This window comes from Plectropomus leopardus, chromosome 24, assembly GCF_008729295.1.
Source record: "Plectropomus leopardus isolate mb chromosome 24, YSFRI_Pleo_2.0, whole genome shotgun sequence".
Classification (NCBI taxonomy): domain Eukaryota; kingdom Metazoa; phylum Chordata; class Actinopteri; order Perciformes; family Serranidae; genus Plectropomus; species Plectropomus leopardus.
This window is the reverse complement of record NC_056486.1, coordinates 5356529-5375631: the sequence shown is the minus strand read 5'-3', so window position 1 is coordinate 5375631 and position 19103 is coordinate 5356529. Positions and strand designations below refer to the sequence as shown.

Genomic DNA, 19103 nt, shown 5'->3' with positions numbered 1-19103 from the left:
AAGACTGACTACAGACTGAGTTAGATTGTTAAACACTAACAAAAGCGTGAGTAATTAATGCAGATTAAATTTTAAAATCATTGGTATTTATGGGGCTCTCTACCTACGCCAACAGGGCACCATAAAATCTATGTATTTGACCTTTTTTATGCATAATACATCTCTGAGAGATATTCTTGGATATTAAGAAATATTAGAAAGATATGCATATTAATTAACTTATTAAGAATGAATAATCACAATAAAGTTTAAGCAGCTGTACTTAAATCATTAAGATCAAGTGCACAAAGTACACTGTGCAAACATGTATTGGTCTACAGTATATATGCAGGCATGTAGACAACACAAATTTTAAATGTAACACCACCTTTGATTTCCAGATGCACTTTCGAAAAGATCTTACACTGCTATTCTAAAGCCATTTATGGTATATAAATGAAGTTAGTTATTTTGATGCATCTACACAAGGGCATAGGTTTTGTTTCAACATTGGGGGGACACATATGAAACAGGGGTTGAGGGTCCTCTGCCAGAAAATTTTGAGCATTAAACACTTAATTTGCTGCACTCTGGAATTTACATGCACCTAAAATTGCCTTTTCTTCATCAAATTATGATGTAAATGTCTTTTTTTTAATGGGGATAAATGCACAATTTAAGTTACACCTATGCTTGTGCATTCAACAACTGATCAACACTGCTCTCAGTTGTGCAGCTCTACTGTAAAAAAAAGACAAAGAAAGAGTCACGTGCAGGGTGTATTGAAAGGGCTTTCTAGAGCTTAGTGCATAGAGATGATAACAATATGGGGGATTGAAGCCAAACAAAAGCGAAACTGAAAGGACGAGAGACTACATACAACAGGTGGTTATGCTGACATGAAGAGAATAATGTTCACTGAATTGAAAAATCATATAAAAGCTGCAGCTATAAATGGACGCAAGGCAGTGGTTGTGCTCACTTCACACGATGATGAATATACAGCCCAACGTTTAACATGTTAAATTCAAAATGTTGTATTTCAGTTGTGTCAAATGTTGAGCTTTAAAACAGACAGGATCACTGCGTGCTCCATACAGTACAGTACAACAAACATCTGCATTGGATTTCACATGTATAATATTATGTGTTCTACTGTATAGTACGCAGATTTGTAAATGAGAGATAGAAAAAAATAAACTTTGTACAAACAAATATGACTTTCACATGTGATCTTCATACTGTTATACAATATCAGTCTATTCCACACAAAATGTATGTTTGCAGATTTACTATTGATATATTTGTAGCTTCCATTATCAATCAAATCAAACTCAAAGGGAGGCCTCCACTCAAAACAGCTGATTTGCTTCAAACAAAACAAAATATTGTTCTGCGAGAAAGAGCTGAATGAGCATGTTCAGTGTTCTCAGTCACAATGACACGGGTCATCCGTGGGTTATAAAGGCAGCGTGGAGCCCAGGGCTTCTGCTGCTGCTACAGTGTTTCAAAGGTTAGCCGACACAATGGGTAAGGTAAGGCTGCTTGTTTTTCTCTGTGCCTTTTGTACGTCTGCATACCTGGACCAATTATTTAGCAGGTAAACTGGAAGCATGCTTTTATGTAGTACAGTATGTTCGCTTCTTTTTCAAGCAATATCTATATTTTTGAAATTCCTTTGATTAATCGTTCTAGATCATCTTCTACGAGGACAGGAACTTCCAGGGTCGCTCCTATGAGTGCAGCAGTGAATGCTCTGACCTGCATTCCCATTTCAGCCGCTGTAACTCCATTAGAGTTGACAGTGGGGACTGGATGGTCTACGAGAGGCCAAGCTACATGGGCTACCAGTACTTCCTGAGGAGGGGCGACTATCCCGACTACCAGCGCTGGATGGGATTTAACGACTGTGTGCGATCCTGCCGTATGATCCCTATGGTAGGTTTCAGCTTTCAATAGGTTTATTTTTGATTTACTGATATAGAGGCTCATAAATCTACTCTTCTGCAGCATCAAGGCTCACACAAAATGCTGATCTACGAGCGCCCAGAGTTCAAAGGCCAGATGATGGAGCTGATGGACGATATTCCCTCCCTGTACGAGCGCTTCCACTTAAACGACATTTCTTCTTGCAACGTGAAGGACGGTTACTGGATCTTTTACGAGCACCCTAACTACAGGGGACGGCAGTACCTGGTGCGCCCCGGGGAATACAGGAGATTCCATGAGTGGGGGAGCATGAATTCGAAGGTGGGATCCATCAGACGTATCACAGTGTGAGAAAACCTGATGTCTAAATTCTGTTTATGTAAAGTACTGTCAATAAAGTCAATAAATCTCTCCAACAATCTCTGTTCTGTCACTGCTGCTTTTGTTTTCTTTGGGTTTTTTGAGTTGAAGAGTTCAGTGGATCGAAAGGGATGGTTAGGTGACAAATTATGTCTAAATGGTTGGTTTTTTTTTGATACAGAGAAAAAGTACACAAGAGTTAAGACCAAAAGTCCAAAACTAAGTTGTTGTAAGCCATGCAATTATTTCTTGAGTGGATTAAATATGACAAGAAACCAAGAGACCAAAACAGAGATACAGAGACGCACACAGTTAAAGCCCAGCATGTTTATTGAGAACAGAGAGAAGAAGAAAATTTGAAAAGACTTCTAGTTGAAGTCGGTGATTCGCCTGAGTGAGCCGATCCTTGGACTGGCGCCACCCCAGTCGCTGTATCTGCGGTATTCCCCGGGTCTCAGGTAGTAGGGTCTTCCCCCTGTAGTTAGGCTGGTCGTACATGAGCCAGTGGCCGTCGACCACATTGCACGAGTTAATGTCAGACATACGCAGGCGGTCCTGGACGTTGGGGCAGTCGTCGCTCACCTCCTGCATTTGGCCGCCCATGTCTGGACGCTCATACAATCTTATTTTGTAGGAACCACGGTGCTGCAGGAAGAATAAAGTTATGAATATGTTTTTTGTCTGACACTTTTTGGGTGACTGGAAACAAAAAAAAGACCACAAATTCTATTAAACAGGATTTGTTGAGGATTTAGGTTTCCATAAAGACAAGAGGGTTTTGTCTTGCTTAAGCAAAGCTGGTTTCACTAAAGTGAAAAACTAAAACACTTAAGATTTGATGATTTACAATCTTCAAGGAAAATATAAGCTTAACTTAAATTTTGCTACAGACAAATCTCTCTCTCTCTCTCTCTATATGTGTATATATATATATATATATATATATATATATATATATATATATATATATATATATATATATATATATATATATAGATTTTATTCTTTTAGTTTTGCATTGTTTTTGGTTACTCAAACTAAGCAATAAAATAGGTTTCACCCCTTGATTTTACATTACTCAGTTTTATTGTAAGTACTGTAGGTTTTCTTTTTTCGACCTTGCTTATTCCACAAAATAATGAACCTGTGTTGCACACATGGATCAATAACTTTATCCTAATTAATTGCCTTGATGCTCCTTTCGTACTATGTATAGGCTTACCATGGGAATCATACGGCAGGAGCGGATGCAGTCATTGATGCCAATCATGCGCTGGTTGTCAGAATACTCTCCCCTGCGGAGGAAGTACTGGTGGCCCAGGTAGTGGGGTCTTTCATACACCATGAAGCAGCCGCTCTCCACCCTAATGGAGTTGCAGCGGTTGAAGTAGGCATGCAGGTCAGCACAGTCACTCATGCACTCATGGTGCCGACCCTGGAAATTTCTGTCCTCGTAGAATATGATCTGCAAACGTTTATCAGAGCATTGATTAATTATCAGTTCCTCCAGTTAAAAATGTTAACACGTATTAATTTTGTATTTCAGTAACGCATTATGAGCTTACCTTTCCCATTGTTACATTAGGGGGGGCCAGACTGGCGCTCAATGGACGCTCTCCGAACCGCTGTCCTTTTATATAAAGTAGCTGTGTGATGGCACAGCATAAAGTATTGTCATCCAAATAGGTTTTATAAAACAGATCTGGTTATGTATAGCGACGCACCGCAGTCCAATGATGAGTTATTGTTGTCCAGTTTTCACATGTTCATCAAAACACCACAGAGTGCTAGTGACCCGGGGATGACCGCTCACAGTATCAGCAAAACAACAAGCATTATTTGTGTCCTTTTCATTCAAAAAGGTTCCTGATGTTATATTCCAGAGACTAAACAAGGCCTTTTTGTCCCTTAGCACAACCTCCCCTCTCTACTTAACACCATGTATGAGTATATTAACTATACATTAAAACATGAGTTACAAATTATTGCCATATAGGATTCTTTCAGATATAACCCCCCACAAAAACGGCAATTGTTAAAAATTATGTGTTCAGTTACATGACAATGAAATCTGTCTATATGATCCTATGTCTACATGATCCTACAGCTTTTCATCTGGCGCCCTCATCTGGTCAAAATTATTAATTAATTTGTCCAATACTTAGATTAATAAAGATTAATGACCAAACACCTGCATAACTAATGATATTCCCAGCAGTCTCAACTGTATTTTGTAACTAGTGCTACATAGCAAATGTTAGCATGCTAACAAGCTAAACTAATATACATCATTCTTAACATTATATGTTCATTCATTAATAGTAACATCGGCAAGTTAGCATTTACCTTTTAGCACTGCAGTGCCCTTTTAAAGCCAAAGAGCTGCTATCAAGGACTCAAAAAGGCCCAATCCCATTTCTTACTGGTTTTTGAGTGCCCCTTTGCCTCTCAGAACAGAGATACAAAAAGTAGTGGTTGAATTCTTCCTCTATGAAATATGTCAACCCTTCCAAGACCCTGATACATCTCCAGTAGTCCTTGATGATGTTTACATAAACAGGCACAATGATGGCAATAGCGGTTATATCACAATATTTGTCATTTATCTGATAAATGGCAAACAGAAAAGCATGGATGCTCACGATTCGTTAACTTAAGTTTCACGCTATCAATGAAGCAAGTCATCAAAAAAAAAAGACAATTACATCATTACAATGTCACTGGTGGTGACCTCTGGGCTAACATTAACCCGTGCTCCCACCCTGCCAGTCTGCACAGGTATTAGTGGAGTGATAACTAGTGCAGCAACTTCTCTGCTGGATTTTAGTTAAACTCCGAGGACATCATATGCAATCAAAGGTTGAAAAATTATAAAAATATGTTGAAATAAGCAACTGTCATGTACAAATGAGCATTAACAATGTAACTACAGCTAGCTAGCTAGTTAGCTACCAGTACATTAGCATGGTGCTAACTATTGTTTGTTTTGCTAGTTAAGCAGAAAAGGACCATAATACATTGGAGGGACATTAGATAATATTATAAACGAAGAAAATCGATTCGTGGGTTTCTTTTGGTGGTTGTTAAACCATCTCTCCGATGATTTCTCATAACATTCAATTTTAGGATTTCTCATAACACTCACCCTACCCCTAGACATGAGCACGCAAAAAAGGGGGTATAGTAAAGTAGTAAAGTGATGGAAGCATTGTGTGTATTGAAATCGAGCCTTAGTGCTGTTTGTGTTCAAGTCATCATACAAGGAAACAGACTAATTTGTCTTTAAAATGATTTCTCCTTCACTAATATATGTGTATCTTTATGGAGACACGTACACAGCCATATAAATGTGTTGTGTGTGTGTCTGTTTTTCTTGATTGTGTATGCCCCATAGTGGTGATTCATTATATAATGGCAGGCAAATGTAAGTGATGAAAAAAAAGGTTTTCCAAATGTTCTTCATGTAATTAACTTAGAGATTTCAATAACATTACTTGCAGTTTCTGAGCTCCAAGTGAGGTGTTATCAGGGGCCGCAGAATCTATCAGTGATAAGATAAGAAACTGAGGGTTTTTTTGAAAAATCAGCATCATTGACATCTGCCTTAACACACTTGAAAATGAAATCGGCAGCCTATTTTGAAGTCTTATGTCGTTTTTGAGGTACAGATACTTGGTGTAGATGAGGCTTTTGGAATGGTGTTTTCACAATACAGGAAAAATGTTTATATTTGATAGAATTGGGAAAATTGACATTGAGGACATATAATTAATATCTTTATTGACTAAAACCCTCATTTTAGTCCTACTATGAGAAGTCACTCTACACAATATAGAGCTCATCATGCACAGACAGCTGACAAAGAGTCACACAGCTGTTTTATAAACCTCAATACGTGGTCACGAGATTCAATCTTTTGTTATTCTAATAAGCCGGCATTCGGTGCTTTTGCCACCCTGCCAGGGTTTTGATCCCATTCATACAGATAAAAATCCCTGATTCATCAATGTACATGGCCCACACTGGCACATTATAGAACCTCTACTCTTGTAGTATCATAGGACGCCCACATAAATACGTCTATGGTAATGTTTGGTGTATCAAATGTTTCACAGCGATAACGGTTACACCTACAGCAGCCTATAAACAAATATATGTGCACCGCATGATAGTAAACCACAGCAGCACACTGTGATGTAATAATACTGCAGTCAGTATTTGCAGCATGTGAGAAGTTACTGCAAAAGGCAATGGGGTGTTTGCTCAATAGATGCTATCAAGTTGCATTATGGAAAATGTAGTGTTTAGTGATTTTATGATTAGCTTAAAATTCAGTATATCTCGGACTCTGCTGGATGGATTTTGAACGTTCTTTTTAAAAATCTGTCTTGAGTCCCCCCATTTCTATGGAAATTTAATATGTCACTGGAGGGCTCCTTTATCACTGGTTTTGCATGTTAACGCATTTACCTCAAATCGCCTGATATAGTTTTAGACTGTTACATGTGTTTTCGTTTTCTCCTAGTGCCCATGGGTTTACATTCACTAACTAAAATCAATCCATCACAGAACTGTTGCATTTGACTGTAAAACATTGCACCAAAGGCAACATTTATTTACACAAGAACTGTAAATACACTGAAATAAAAACTGTTTTGTTAGAACAAAACAAGCGGTTGGTGATCATGTGATACGCGTATTACAGAGTTAAATAAGAGCTGCAGATGTATTGAAACAAAATATAAACAAATCACAAAAATATTTGAAATTAAGTTATTCTTTGGTTAAACAATTTGCCATCTGCTTTCAATAGCAGAATAAAACTTGAGTTTAATCCCAAGAAATCATATGTAGAGTGGAAATTATAATACAACAAAAAGCAATGTCAGAAAAAGCTGCCTGAAAGATGTGTGTACATCTACCTGAATTATCAGCACAAACACTTTAGTAGTTTATTTTGCAATAAAATGTCTAGGGAAAATATCCTATAACAAAATTAATAATCTATCATTTAAATCTTATATAATCAATATTTTATTTTAAGGCAGGCTTTTTTAATATTCTGAAAGGTTTAAACTCAACAACCTAAACTCCAAATCCTAAACAGGAGCACAATATGAACTTTTAAAACTTTTAAATCACTGACCAATTATTTATACTGACAAATGACGTGTAATTTTCCAATCACTTGTCAAACAAGTTACTGAATTACATATTGCTATTATTACTTTATTAATGATAAAATAACTGAGCTAGCGCAAAGAAATGTGCTAATGTAACTAAAATGTAAAACTGAATTTATCATTTCAAAAATACTGACAAGTGAGCAGGGTGTATACGCAGCACAACTGGTCGCTCAAATATGGAAACGCAACGTCTCTAGAGGCATGCTTGATTAATTGGTGTTCTGTGATTACAAAGCCTCTGCTTACTTAAAAATCCCAACATGCAGATTCATTATTGCTCAATTTAGTCCAGTCATAAAGAAAATAATTGAAACTTCTCAATATGTATTTTAACATTCACTTAACAATCAAAGTGTTTTTTTTTTAATCAGTGTTGCTGTTACTTCTGCACTGCTTTGACAATACAGCTGCTTAATGGTGGTTCCAAAATATTAATAATATATTATTATGAAATCAATTAGAAACCAACCAATTAATTTTTTTAACTGATAATGGCCACAGTCCAGTTACAACACTGCAGATGAATTTCATCATATCGTCACACTGAAGAAGTCTGAAAAATAATATTTGTGTGGATCTTGAAAGGGCCCAACACTGATAAAGCTGAGCAGAGGCGACAAAATAAAACGCTGCAGCTCATCCAGAGCTTCCTAATACTGTTAGGATTGACTAATCATTTCAGTAAGCATTAAACTTAAATACAAAATAAATGTGATGACTGATCCACAGAAAATGTACAGCATATCTGTACAGTTTGGTACAAAGGTAAGAAATAAAAATGTTTTAGAAATATATTCTCAGCTACATCATGGTGCTTGTGTGCATGTAGCTTGGAGATTTGCCGTGGCAACTTTACAAAATATAAAAAGTAGTTTTTAAAGGAACAAGAAAAGGGTTCAATAGATATTGAGATGGTAGCGCTAATCTTGAAAGTAATGTTCAGATTTTTAACCAAGCTCATGTTTTTTGAACTAAATGTCTGAAGTAACTTTGTTTTTAATTTTTTTTAAAAAAAGTACATTTAGATGGGAGTTTTATTTTAAAAGAAATCTGATGACAGAATTTAAGCTTGAAATTTTGGTACTCCAATTATATGAAAACTTTGCATCTGAATTTTCAGATTTTAAGGTACGTTGTGTCGTCATTGCAGTTATCTTGTTATCACAAATACTACAGTAAATTTCTCACTGAAAACCCATGTATCCGTAATTTGTTACTGTGTGTGTGTGTGTGTGTGTGTGTGTGTGTGTGTGTGTGTTTCTTCCCTTGAGAAGCAGTCCATTGGTCCAGCCTATTTGAGCAGTTGTTGAGAGTAAAGCGTGGAGGCATCTGGTGGCTCTGTTGCTTCTGGCAGGTGTCTGTAGTCCTTGTGGTGGATGTATTTGCGGTACTTTGGCGTCTGATGGACTCTCAAGTGTGGAAACCTCCGATTCTGTGGAGAAAACGATGACAAAGACTCAGTGAAGGTTTGCAGAAATAGAGTGGGATACTAAGACTACAAATACTTTTTTCTCTATGTACATACAGAGGTAAATTAATTTGGTGACTTATTTTCTTCTATTTTAAATGATTATGTATTCATATAAATTAATACATACAATTGACTGAATATTGACCTCTAGACTTCAATTATGTACTTCTTATCATAGTTTTCAATGATATTTGTAATTGTGAATTAAACTTATTGTGACAGTGGAAGTTTATGAAGAAATACTTTTTTTTTCTCCATGAAAATATTCAAACATACAAAAAACAAAATCAACAAATAAAAAAAGAGAGAAAGAAAGAGAGAGAGAGAGAAAGCACTGAAACACCACATGAAGTGGTGTGTCCTGTGTGCCCAGTGTAGTTCTTTACTTTGAAATCAGAGTGACTGGGACACATTACATTCAAGTTTTTGGAAAAAACTGCCATTATTTTGAACTAAAATGTCTTCTCAAAGTAAATGCACATTAATAATGGAAATAAGGTTGCTAAATAAGACCAAGCTAGAATATTTTTTAACATAATTTTCGCAAATATTAGCAAGTCAGTGTGAAGGTATTGGGGAAAAAAAACATTGTTTTTTGGTATTAAATAAGCAGAAATGACAATCCTTCGATCAACCTCAAGCACTTAAACCGAGGGCTGGGCAGTGAGCTAACCATCCTCCTACTGCTGACGTTAGGTGAAACAGATTAAGAAGATGCCTCTGGTCAATGTCTGCCTCATAAATCTAACCTAAAACTAACTTCAGTGTGGTGCAGTGGCTGAGTCTGGCTCCACCACAGTGTTTACATGGTGCTCTGTTTTGTCCTCTTTTTGCACCACGTCAGTATCAGTTATTAATTTATTTTTCACTGTATTAGAAAATGGACAAGTGACATGAAGCATGTGGAAAGTCAGTCTTGGTCAAAGCAGAAGAGTTGGCAGCTGTATCCAGGTATGTGCACCACTGCATGTAGAGCTAAAAATTACATGCACAGCTCAAATGTTACATGCACTACCGTGCACACGAATATGGTATTTTGATTGTGCAAACATGACAGAGCAGACAGAAGTCTATTCTAAAGATAATCTCAGGTTATATAAAAAGGCATTTTACCTTTCCATGGTTATGTTGCAGAAGAACTGGTATCAATCCATCAGTTGTCTGAGGATGTAGTGGGTAAACCTGCTGCACCGGGGGCTTGACAAACTGCAGAAGTATGAGAACTCCAGTTGAGAACAAAACCAGCAGCACCGCAATGAGAAAAAAAAATACACTTAAGCGTGGACAATTACACATCAGAGCATGTTGCATAACAGGGCATCTGACAACTATAAAATGAAAAATTGACATTTTCTACCTCTTAAAATCATAAAAATAACAGAATATTTAAAAATGAACTCATTATACCAACAAACTTGCACCCTTCTTTTTTCCAGCCGGTTAAAAGAGAAAATTATTTATCAAACAATTACTCATGAATCAGATTCACAATGAAAGAAATGTGCAAATGAGCCTGTACCTGAGGTGTGGTGTCACTGACCAGCAGAGGAGCCTGGACATCAGCAGGCTGCTGGAGATATTCTGACTGCTGGGAGTAAAGGACTGGACTGGAGGGCATCTGCGACTAGACAATGAAACACTGACATTAGGGAAACAGCTGGACAAATTCCACTTGACTAGAAAGAAGGAATAGTTTTATTTTGCCTACTTGGAAGACGTTCCACTGATACTGGTTTAGGGCATACTGCAAGGATGGTGAAGAAGAAAGAAAGCAGACTGTTAAAGTTCAAACTCCTACTGTACTTGTTAAGTGGTGACATGGTGAGAAATAAGTGATTAACTAAAGGGCTGAGCTGACCTGATGGTGGTTATAGGCTGGTTGCTGGAACACAGGCTGATAGGACTGCTGGAGCATCACTGGAGGCTGCTAATGAACAAACGCAGAAATCAGACATTCACCTTGGTACTCACTTCGCTTTCACACAGACGTGGTGTATTAAACAGACTTGAAAAGTGAGTCAATTTACTATACATGTGAAAAGAAAAAAATGATTAAACTTTCTTCTATGCTGATGTGCGTGACAGTAATACAAGAGGCATTCAGTAAATTATTTAAAATATAGATATTAGCAATTATTTTGAGATTTTACGATGAAAAGTCAGAAAAAAATGTTTCATAACATCCTATCTCCAATATCTATGCATTTTTAAGATGTTTGAAACATATATTTAAGACACTTTAATGTCAATTAAGGGCTTATTTTTTGATAAATGTGTTTACTGCCTTTTAATTTTTTTGGAGGGAACCTTAAACAACTAGCCTGCAGGAAATGTTGCACCACACAATAGCCCAAAAAAAACCCCACTCAAAAACATCTTTACTACCACTTTAAGTCATTAAGTTTCAGATGGGTGTGATATCAGTGAGAACTGACAGGCCAGTGGTAGGCAAGAGGGTCCATGCTGGGGCGGTGGAAGTAGGCCACTCCGTTGTGGTAGGTGTAGGGATAGCCTGTCGACGTGTTCAGGTACAGGGTCCCACAGGACATCGGCAGAGGCCCGGCAGAGTTGGGGATGCTCCCATGGGCACTCCTACCTGGGAAAAAGAAGGAAACCACAAAAAAGTAAACCTACAGGGCATTTCAAAACCATTAAAAGAAATCAGTTGAAGAAATTAATTAAAAAAATAAAAAATCTTCTGTCCCCTTTGTAAATTCAGACATTTTTGTGGACCCATGAATGCAGTGCAGGTGAAACTCCTCATGAGTTATTTTTTTTCTTCTTAGCAGCAGTTTGTTAGTTCCAGGGTAAATAATTGATCTGTTTATCCAGTCAGAGCTGATCAGATCAAATCAATGGATTTACAGTCTATGATGTAGACCAAATCACAAATACAAATGTTTATTTACTGTAACTTCAGGGTCGAAAATCGAGTGTGCTTAGTGCAAAGGTACATTATGGTGTGAAAAAAAATTTACATTAAAATGGTTGGCAATTTTTCTAAACTTTTATTGTTTAGTGTTTCAATGTTTAGAAGTCACAATCCCAGTGGCGGGCCACCACAAACAAATAAATATTTAGGCAACACCTAAGCCAGTAATAATGGGAAAGAAGCCAGCACTCAATGCCAGACCTTTAAAAATCATTTTGTTAAGGATTTCTACCGTGGTCCTCGTGTAAATTAACTTTACTTTTGTGTTCCATTTTAATAAAAAGGTGCCTTTGTGTTTTGAAAATGTGGCAAAAATCACTTTTAAGAATAACATGAAAAGTAAGTGAATTTTGGTATCAAACTAGTGAACTACAGCTTCAGTGCTGAGTGGAAGTTTGTCAGTCTCACTGAGTGATCAGGGGAATAGCTGGTATCACAAGGGAATTAAAACAATTTAGCTAAATATAAAATCAGCATCAGTTTTAGACTGTCAACTTACTTCGTCCTGAAGCTTGCTGCTTGCGGACAGCCCGTGCAATGATGAGCCACTTGTTTTTGACAGTGATTCCATTAACCTTTATTATAGCAGTAGGAGGAAAAAAAACTGCTGCATTACTCAATAAAGTTAGCTATATAAACTACATGATTATATGTACCTTAAATTCAGAAGGAAGATACGACAATGGCCTGCTTAACTTACATCATGAAGGATTTTCTGTGCATCACTTTTGTTCTCAAATGTAACAAAGCCGTATCTGTTCAGAGACAGAACCGACAAAAACTATGCTTTAACTGGCTTACAGTTAATCTGAAAATAATGCTAAAAGGATAGAGAGTCATGGCTGCATGCATTTTTACTCAGTCGCCAACTGTATTTGACAGAAATTATAACATTAACTCACCCCTTTGATACCCCAGAACAATCGTTCACAATCTTCACTTCTTTTATGGCACCATGTTTGGAGAAAGCTTGTCGTAGGTCGCTTTCATTAATCTTCAGAAACACACACACACACGTTTTTGACTGTTATAACTCCAAAAGAAGGTACAGTGATTGCTGATTTCATGGTTGCTATTTATTTTAGGTATACTTCGATGCAAATTTTAGATAAAATGTATGATGAATGTTCAAAGTAGGAGGCTACAGGACAAAGAGACAAAAGTTTGATGCTGAAATTAGACTTATCACCAACAACTGAGCTTTGATAGTCTACAATGTTTTATAAAGTCAGTAATATTTGGTCTTCACATAAAAAATTAAGACTTTAAAAAAAACAAAAACATTTTAGGCCTTTACATGTTAAAATTATTTTAAAATAATGTGAAAAAAATAAGAAAAATAGTTTGCAATAACACAATTTTATGAGGAATCAACTGTATTCATAATTATGGTAATTAAGTATATAACACTTTAAAATTCCTTTACCAATCTAATTTTGACAAATAATCAAATTAAAAACATGTATTCATAATTATGGTAACAGTTCATAACACTTTAAAATTCCTATTAAATAATGTGAGATACTCTATCTTTATTAGGAATCAACTCAAAAATGCCTGTTCATAAAAATGGTAATTAAATATGTAATTACGATAATTATCAACACAAGTTTTTAAGTTGATAACCCATAAAATTGAATTAGTCCCAATAAAGTTTTCCACATAATCTAAAAGAAATCCTAAAGTGTTGATTAACTGCCATATTTCTGAACAAAGATTTAAAGTTAATTGCTCATAAAAATGTTTCTTAAAATTATTTAAAGGGAATTTTAAAGCGTTAACCAGTCTAGAGTTGACAGGAAAAGAATCGATAAAAAGAAATTTAAAGCACTTTGGTAGATGTTATTTTTGATTACTACAATGTAAATATCTGGAGGCTCACAGGTTTATGTATGGCTTTTCTAAAAGCTGATTTTTTGTGCCTTTGCTTATTTACATGCTTTGCTGCTCTCTAGTGTCTACCCTTCTACACTAAAGACACACAAGACCGAGCATATCGGTTACTCTGCCAGTGTAAGTGTGCAGCTCTCACCTTGGAGTCAATTCCCCCGACAAAAATCCGACTGGGGATAACAGTGCTGTGAGAGAAGGTGTGATGAGTCAGAGTGTCACCTTTGTTTTGTGGAGGTAACACATCGGGGGTGGAGGAGCTGCCACCTTCCTGAAATGGACAGCAGGAAGAAGAAATGAGAAAAAATTCTGGTCAAATTGAGGGTCAGTAAGAAACAACACTGACTTGTAGGATAGATTGAAGTGACTTTACTAAGATATGAACCGAGGTTCATCCCAATACCCTCTCTTGCATCCACATTTCACTCACTTGCATCTCTCGTCTTCTTCTTTTTAAAGAAAGTTTTATTTTTAAGGAAAGTTGTTTGTATGTGTTTTTTAAGGTTTTGGTTGTTTTTTTTATTATTTTTTAACATTATATGGGTTTTTTCCTTCTTAATTTTGTTATTTTGAGTTTTTTTCTTTGAATTATTTGAACTTTGGGGTGTTTTTTCATTTATTTTTTTTTTAAATACTTCTAATTATTTCATAATTTAAGTTTCCGGGTTTTATTTTTTAATTATTATTTAGAGGTGTGGGATGTTTTCCCAATATTTGTCTTTTAAATTATTTGGGGATTTTCGGTGTGTTTGCCTTAACTCTTAGGTGATTTTGATTTTTCTGGCTACGTTCTGTTTTTCCTTTGTTATTTATTTGTTTTTTTGAAGATTTTTTGTATTGGGCACTTTTACTTTTCATACTTAAGTACATTTTCCTGATTTTATTTACCTACTCTTTCTTAGGTACAATATAAAGTCTGTATCCAGTCTATGCTTGTAACAGTATTATCACAGGGTGGTACCAATACTTTTAGCCTGAGTAAAGGATCTGAAAACTTCTTCCACCACTGGTTATTTGACCCTTACTGTAAGCTTTATTATTTGCAAATATTTTCTTTACAGAGAAGGAGTTCTTCACCCCTTGGTATTACTCTTTCGTTAGCTTCTTTATTAATGTTATACAACGTTAAACGCCGTTAGCTACAAGCTGAACATTGAAATTAAACAAGTTATGCTCGTATTTTCTTGCTTGGTTAATTTTAGTAAACTGACCCAAAAGAAAACGAGGAAATAGTCCAAAATTTTTAATGAACTACTCTGACAGTGAACATATAATACCGTGAAGTGCAACATTGAGCTAACGTTACATGACATTGTTATGCTAACTTAGCTGACGTTTATTGCGTCCCAGCTAGGCGCTAACGGACAGACTTGGCCGTTAACTTACCGGCTCTTTGTTCTCCGCTTCCATATTCACATCTATCGGGTTCACTTCTGCCTCTAAAAGGCTTGTGCTGGTTAATATTTCATATAAATTATGGCTTTATTAGACGGGTTTTGGGGCTATCTGCAACAACTGCTCCTACTGTTGCTCTGGCGCCCCGAGCCTCACGTATGACGTCATCACACCTACGTTCTTCCGTGGTTAGTCACAGAGCGTGCCGTACGCAAAAAAGTCCGCTTAAAGTTTATTTGTTGTTTTTTACCTTTTTCTCAGCAGCAGGTTGTATCTTCCAAGACATTTTTATTATCCCACAAATCGCTACTTTTCATCCGGAACGATAAAATGTTTGCCCGGTGTGAAATTAACACTTAAATCCAACGTTTCCACAAACAGCGCTGCTCAATTTCGACCTACTTCCTCGCTGGAAAGCGCGTAATTACGCAGGGCGTGGCGCAATGTACGGGTCCCTAGATTGTATATAAAGATAAAATAATTTCTATATATAAGAATAAATTATACATAAAGACAACAAATAGTTATAAATATAATAAAAATAGTATAAAATATAATCTTTATTTACAGTCTATGTAAGGGGCTGTCGTGAGGTCACATAATTATCTAGATTGATCACCTCTGTAATTTTTACAGGAAAAGTCTGAAACTATGCAGTGAAAATAAGGGTAAAAGGGTAAATAAGGTGCATAAAAAGAGCAGCAAAATAGAGCTTGTTCATTCAAAATAAAAAATAAAAATAATAAATATAAAAATAAGTGAGTGTCCTCAAATCCAAGGAACATCGATGCCTTTAACACAAACCTTGAGCTCAAAAATTGTATTTCCTTCATTTTTTTGCACCAATTAAAGCCTTTCTTGCATACATTTACAGTGTAAATGTATTCAATTTGGTTAAAAACTCTTCTATTTTCATGTTTTTTATTGAGGTGAGGAAATACACATGTTCTTGATATCGTAAATACCATTAAGAGCAAATAATTCAAATAAGAAAACTGTCTTTTAAGCAAGACTTCAAGCTAGATTGGTGCAGTAAAAATCATAATGCCCACACAGAGGCGACATTTCTCTATAAGTAAAAACTTTGGGACACTCATATGGATAAGGAAAAGTCAGAACTCGAATGGGTATATGAACTCCAAATTGTTTTCTTTTGACTAAACTCAGCAAAAGTGATCATTTTCTTCCCCATTTAAATGAAAAAAAGACAAGCACCATGACAGTGTTTTTACCAGTTTTTTTAAAGGAGAAATGGACTTTTTTAATTTAACATTTTTTTTATTTGGGTAAATTTACAAGACTATTTACAATACTATTATTTTCCCCCAAAAGTATATATTTTAAGTCATTCCCTTGAGATTATAAACCCCTCATTCTCAAGTGCAAGACAGCTCACAGAAATGGCCACTAAGGGTGCTTAATGAATGAGGATTAACCCTCTGAAACCTGTAATGACATCAGTTTTCTTGTGCTGTGTCTGCGTTGTGCAAACATCTTTTATGTGGATTTAAACCTTTGAAACAACATATGAGCAAATTGATTTGTTTTCTTTTGAAAACATGACTAAAAAGGCAATGAGCAACTTGGCAAGAGATGTCCCACAAGCTGCGAGAAATTAGGAAAAGAAAAATTAGCTTTAAAAGAGGGATAAAGAGAGAGTGAAAGAGAAAGAGAAGAAAGAGGGGAAATTATAAGCAGATAATGATTAAAAAGGGGAAAAAATGACCAGAAACTATTTGTATGATTATTATCTTATTTTAATTATTATTTTTTACAGTTCTATCGACATTAATTTTTAAAATTTTGTTTGCGTTTTTTGTTTGTTTGTTTGTTTTATATCTGTATTAGTTTAGGTTTAACTTTGTAATAAGTTTTAGGGTAATTTTCTTGTAACTCGGAAATTGTAACTCTTTCCTGCGATTTTGAAAACGAAATCAAGCCAATTTGCGCAGGTTTCCAAGGGCTAAATAAATGAATAAATGGTCAGAAATAGTTAATAGGCAGGAAAATCCATCCCAAAATCACGTAGATCCACGTAAAACACACAAACACGTCTACATTTCCTCTCTCGATCTTCAAGAAGCCACTTTATATGTTACATGCAAGCCTCATGGAGCTATAATTTCTCCACGATTGGCGACAAAGTGCTTGGAAACACTGTCATTTGCATCTTTCGCCCTCCACCTCTTCCTCCGCCTCACTCAGACCACAACAAAGCAACAGTACAAAGCCTACAAAGTGTCTCCAACAGAGAGAAAAAAACTGCCAGTTATGAATAAACAACACATACCAACGGGATTTAAAATGTTGGAAGGTTTTCTTAAAGCGCATACATGCTACTGCGGATAATTTGCAAACATTGTTTTAAAACCTCTTCCTCTCTTCTAAAGCTCACAATGTTTTCAGTGTGTAATTCCTATTTCGCTGTTTTAAACACTTCCCCATCATTACAACCTCCTTTCTCCAGATTGTTTGCTCTCATCTGAGTAATGTGGGCCACACCATTACTTGTCATTCATTGCCAGCTTTTCTTAATTGTCGGGTGAATTTGCCAACGAGGTCTGACTGTGCAAAATGAGAAGGGCATGTTTGATAATTACAGCAATTTACCAGCTAAAAGTCCTTTTATACTCCACAAAGATCATTTAAGACACAAGTGCTGTCAGGGAGACTTGCTTGGCTGTTTGAGTTTGCACCGAAAACAAAAGAGCCGAGTGTTAGGGTTTTATCTGTTGGCTGTTTTAGCTCTTTGTATAAACGAGTTTCTCACATTATTTCCTGTAATATTGTGTTCCTGTTCTTCTTCTTCTTAACCCTTTGAAACCTGGATCAGTGTCAGTTTTCTTGTGCTGGGTTCAGATGCCTTTTTATGTAATTAAACATTTAAACCCTGAGCACACTGGTTTGATTTCTTTCAAAAACATGGGAAAAAGGCAATGAGCACCTTGACAAGAAATGCCCGCAGACATTGCAAGAAATTAGTTGATTTAGAAAATTAATTTTTACAAAAGCTAGAGAAAATTGCCCAGAAAGTTATATTTCAAATTATCATAATTATATATTTACAACTATTTTACATAATTATTACAATTTGTCAAGATCATTTCCTTGTGTTTTTTTGTTTGTATGTTATACTTTCCAGTTGTTTTTGTTGTGTTTTGTTTTTTTCCTCCTAATTTTCCTCTTAATTTTCCTGTACTGTTATTGTTTTTTTGCTAATCTGGGTAATTTCTCAAGTTGCTCATTACTTTCTTCTAATGTTTTTGAAAGAAATCAAGCCAAATTTTGCAGGTTTCAGAGGATTAAGGGTGTATGTGTTAAAAGTGTTTATATTACTGTGTATGAAAATGTATTTTAAAAACATATATTTTTCCTTTTACCAGTATCTAGATAGTTTTTGTATGATTTGCAGAGTGGTGGAGATATCAGCCACAGAGATGTTTGCATTCTCTCCACTATACCAGAAGTTTTTAGCACTATGCTTGCGGTGCTCAAAGCATAAAAAAAAATAAAAAAACTCAGAAACAATGTCTGCTTCCAGAAATCATGACCCAGTTACTCAAGAAAATCCATAGACCTTGTTGTGAACAGTTTCATGTAGGGACTATTTTCTTTCTGCCAAACTACACCTACAAACCACATCACTGCGCAGGAGGATGCATGTATCTACCCATAGACAAGAGGCTTGTGACAGTGTGATATGTAAACATTATCACAGTCCTCTTTGACTGTGGTGTAAAGTTAACTTGCTCAGTGGTGCTACGTGAGCTGGCAGGATATGAACACCGCCTTCTGTGCAGTGATACAATTGGCAGGCGTAGATCGGTAGAGAGAAAATAGTTCTTACATGAAACTGCTTACAACAAAGTTGTGGATTTCTGGGAAGAGATGTTGCTGTTGAGTTTTTGAGTACTGAGCGTCATCTAGTTTCATTATATTGGAGAGAAGGCAGACATCTCTA

The 19103-nt window shown here is 36.0% G+C and overlaps 2 protein-coding genes and 1 pseudogene across 2 annotated transcripts; 1 reads left to right on the top strand and 2 right to left on the bottom strand.

Annotated features, from left to right (window-relative positions):
* The first annotated feature begins 1505 nt into the window (after positions 1 to 1505).
* Positions 1506 to 2323, top strand: LOC121962745 (gamma-crystallin S-1-like). The gene is made up of 3 exons (XM_042513032.1): positions 1506 to 1514; positions 1675 to 1917; positions 1990 to 2323. Exons 1-3 carry the CDS (start codon positions 1506 to 1508, stop codon positions 2257 to 2259), a joined length of 522 nt encoding a protein of 173 aa, XP_042368966.1. The 3' UTR covers positions 2260 to 2323.
* A 242-nt stretch (positions 2324 to 2565) lies between these two features.
* Positions 2566 to 3842, bottom strand: LOC121962882 (annotated as a pseudogene).
* A 4715-nt stretch (positions 3843 to 8557) lies between these two features.
* On the bottom strand, positions 8558 to 15157 carry LOC121963080 (protein boule-like). Its single transcript, XM_042513448.1, has 11 exons — positions 15134 to 15157; positions 13890 to 14018; positions 12760 to 12851; positions 12558 to 12612; positions 12357 to 12432; positions 11361 to 11521; positions 10784 to 10852; positions 10634 to 10669; positions 10445 to 10549; positions 10039 to 10131; positions 8558 to 8886 (listed from the first exon to the last, which is right to left on the bottom strand). Exons 1-11 carry the CDS (start codon positions 15155 to 15157, stop codon positions 8746 to 8748), a joined length of 981 nt encoding a protein of 326 aa, XP_042369382.1. The 3' UTR covers positions 8558 to 8745.
* Between the last annotated feature and the right edge of the window lie 3946 nt (positions 15158 to 19103).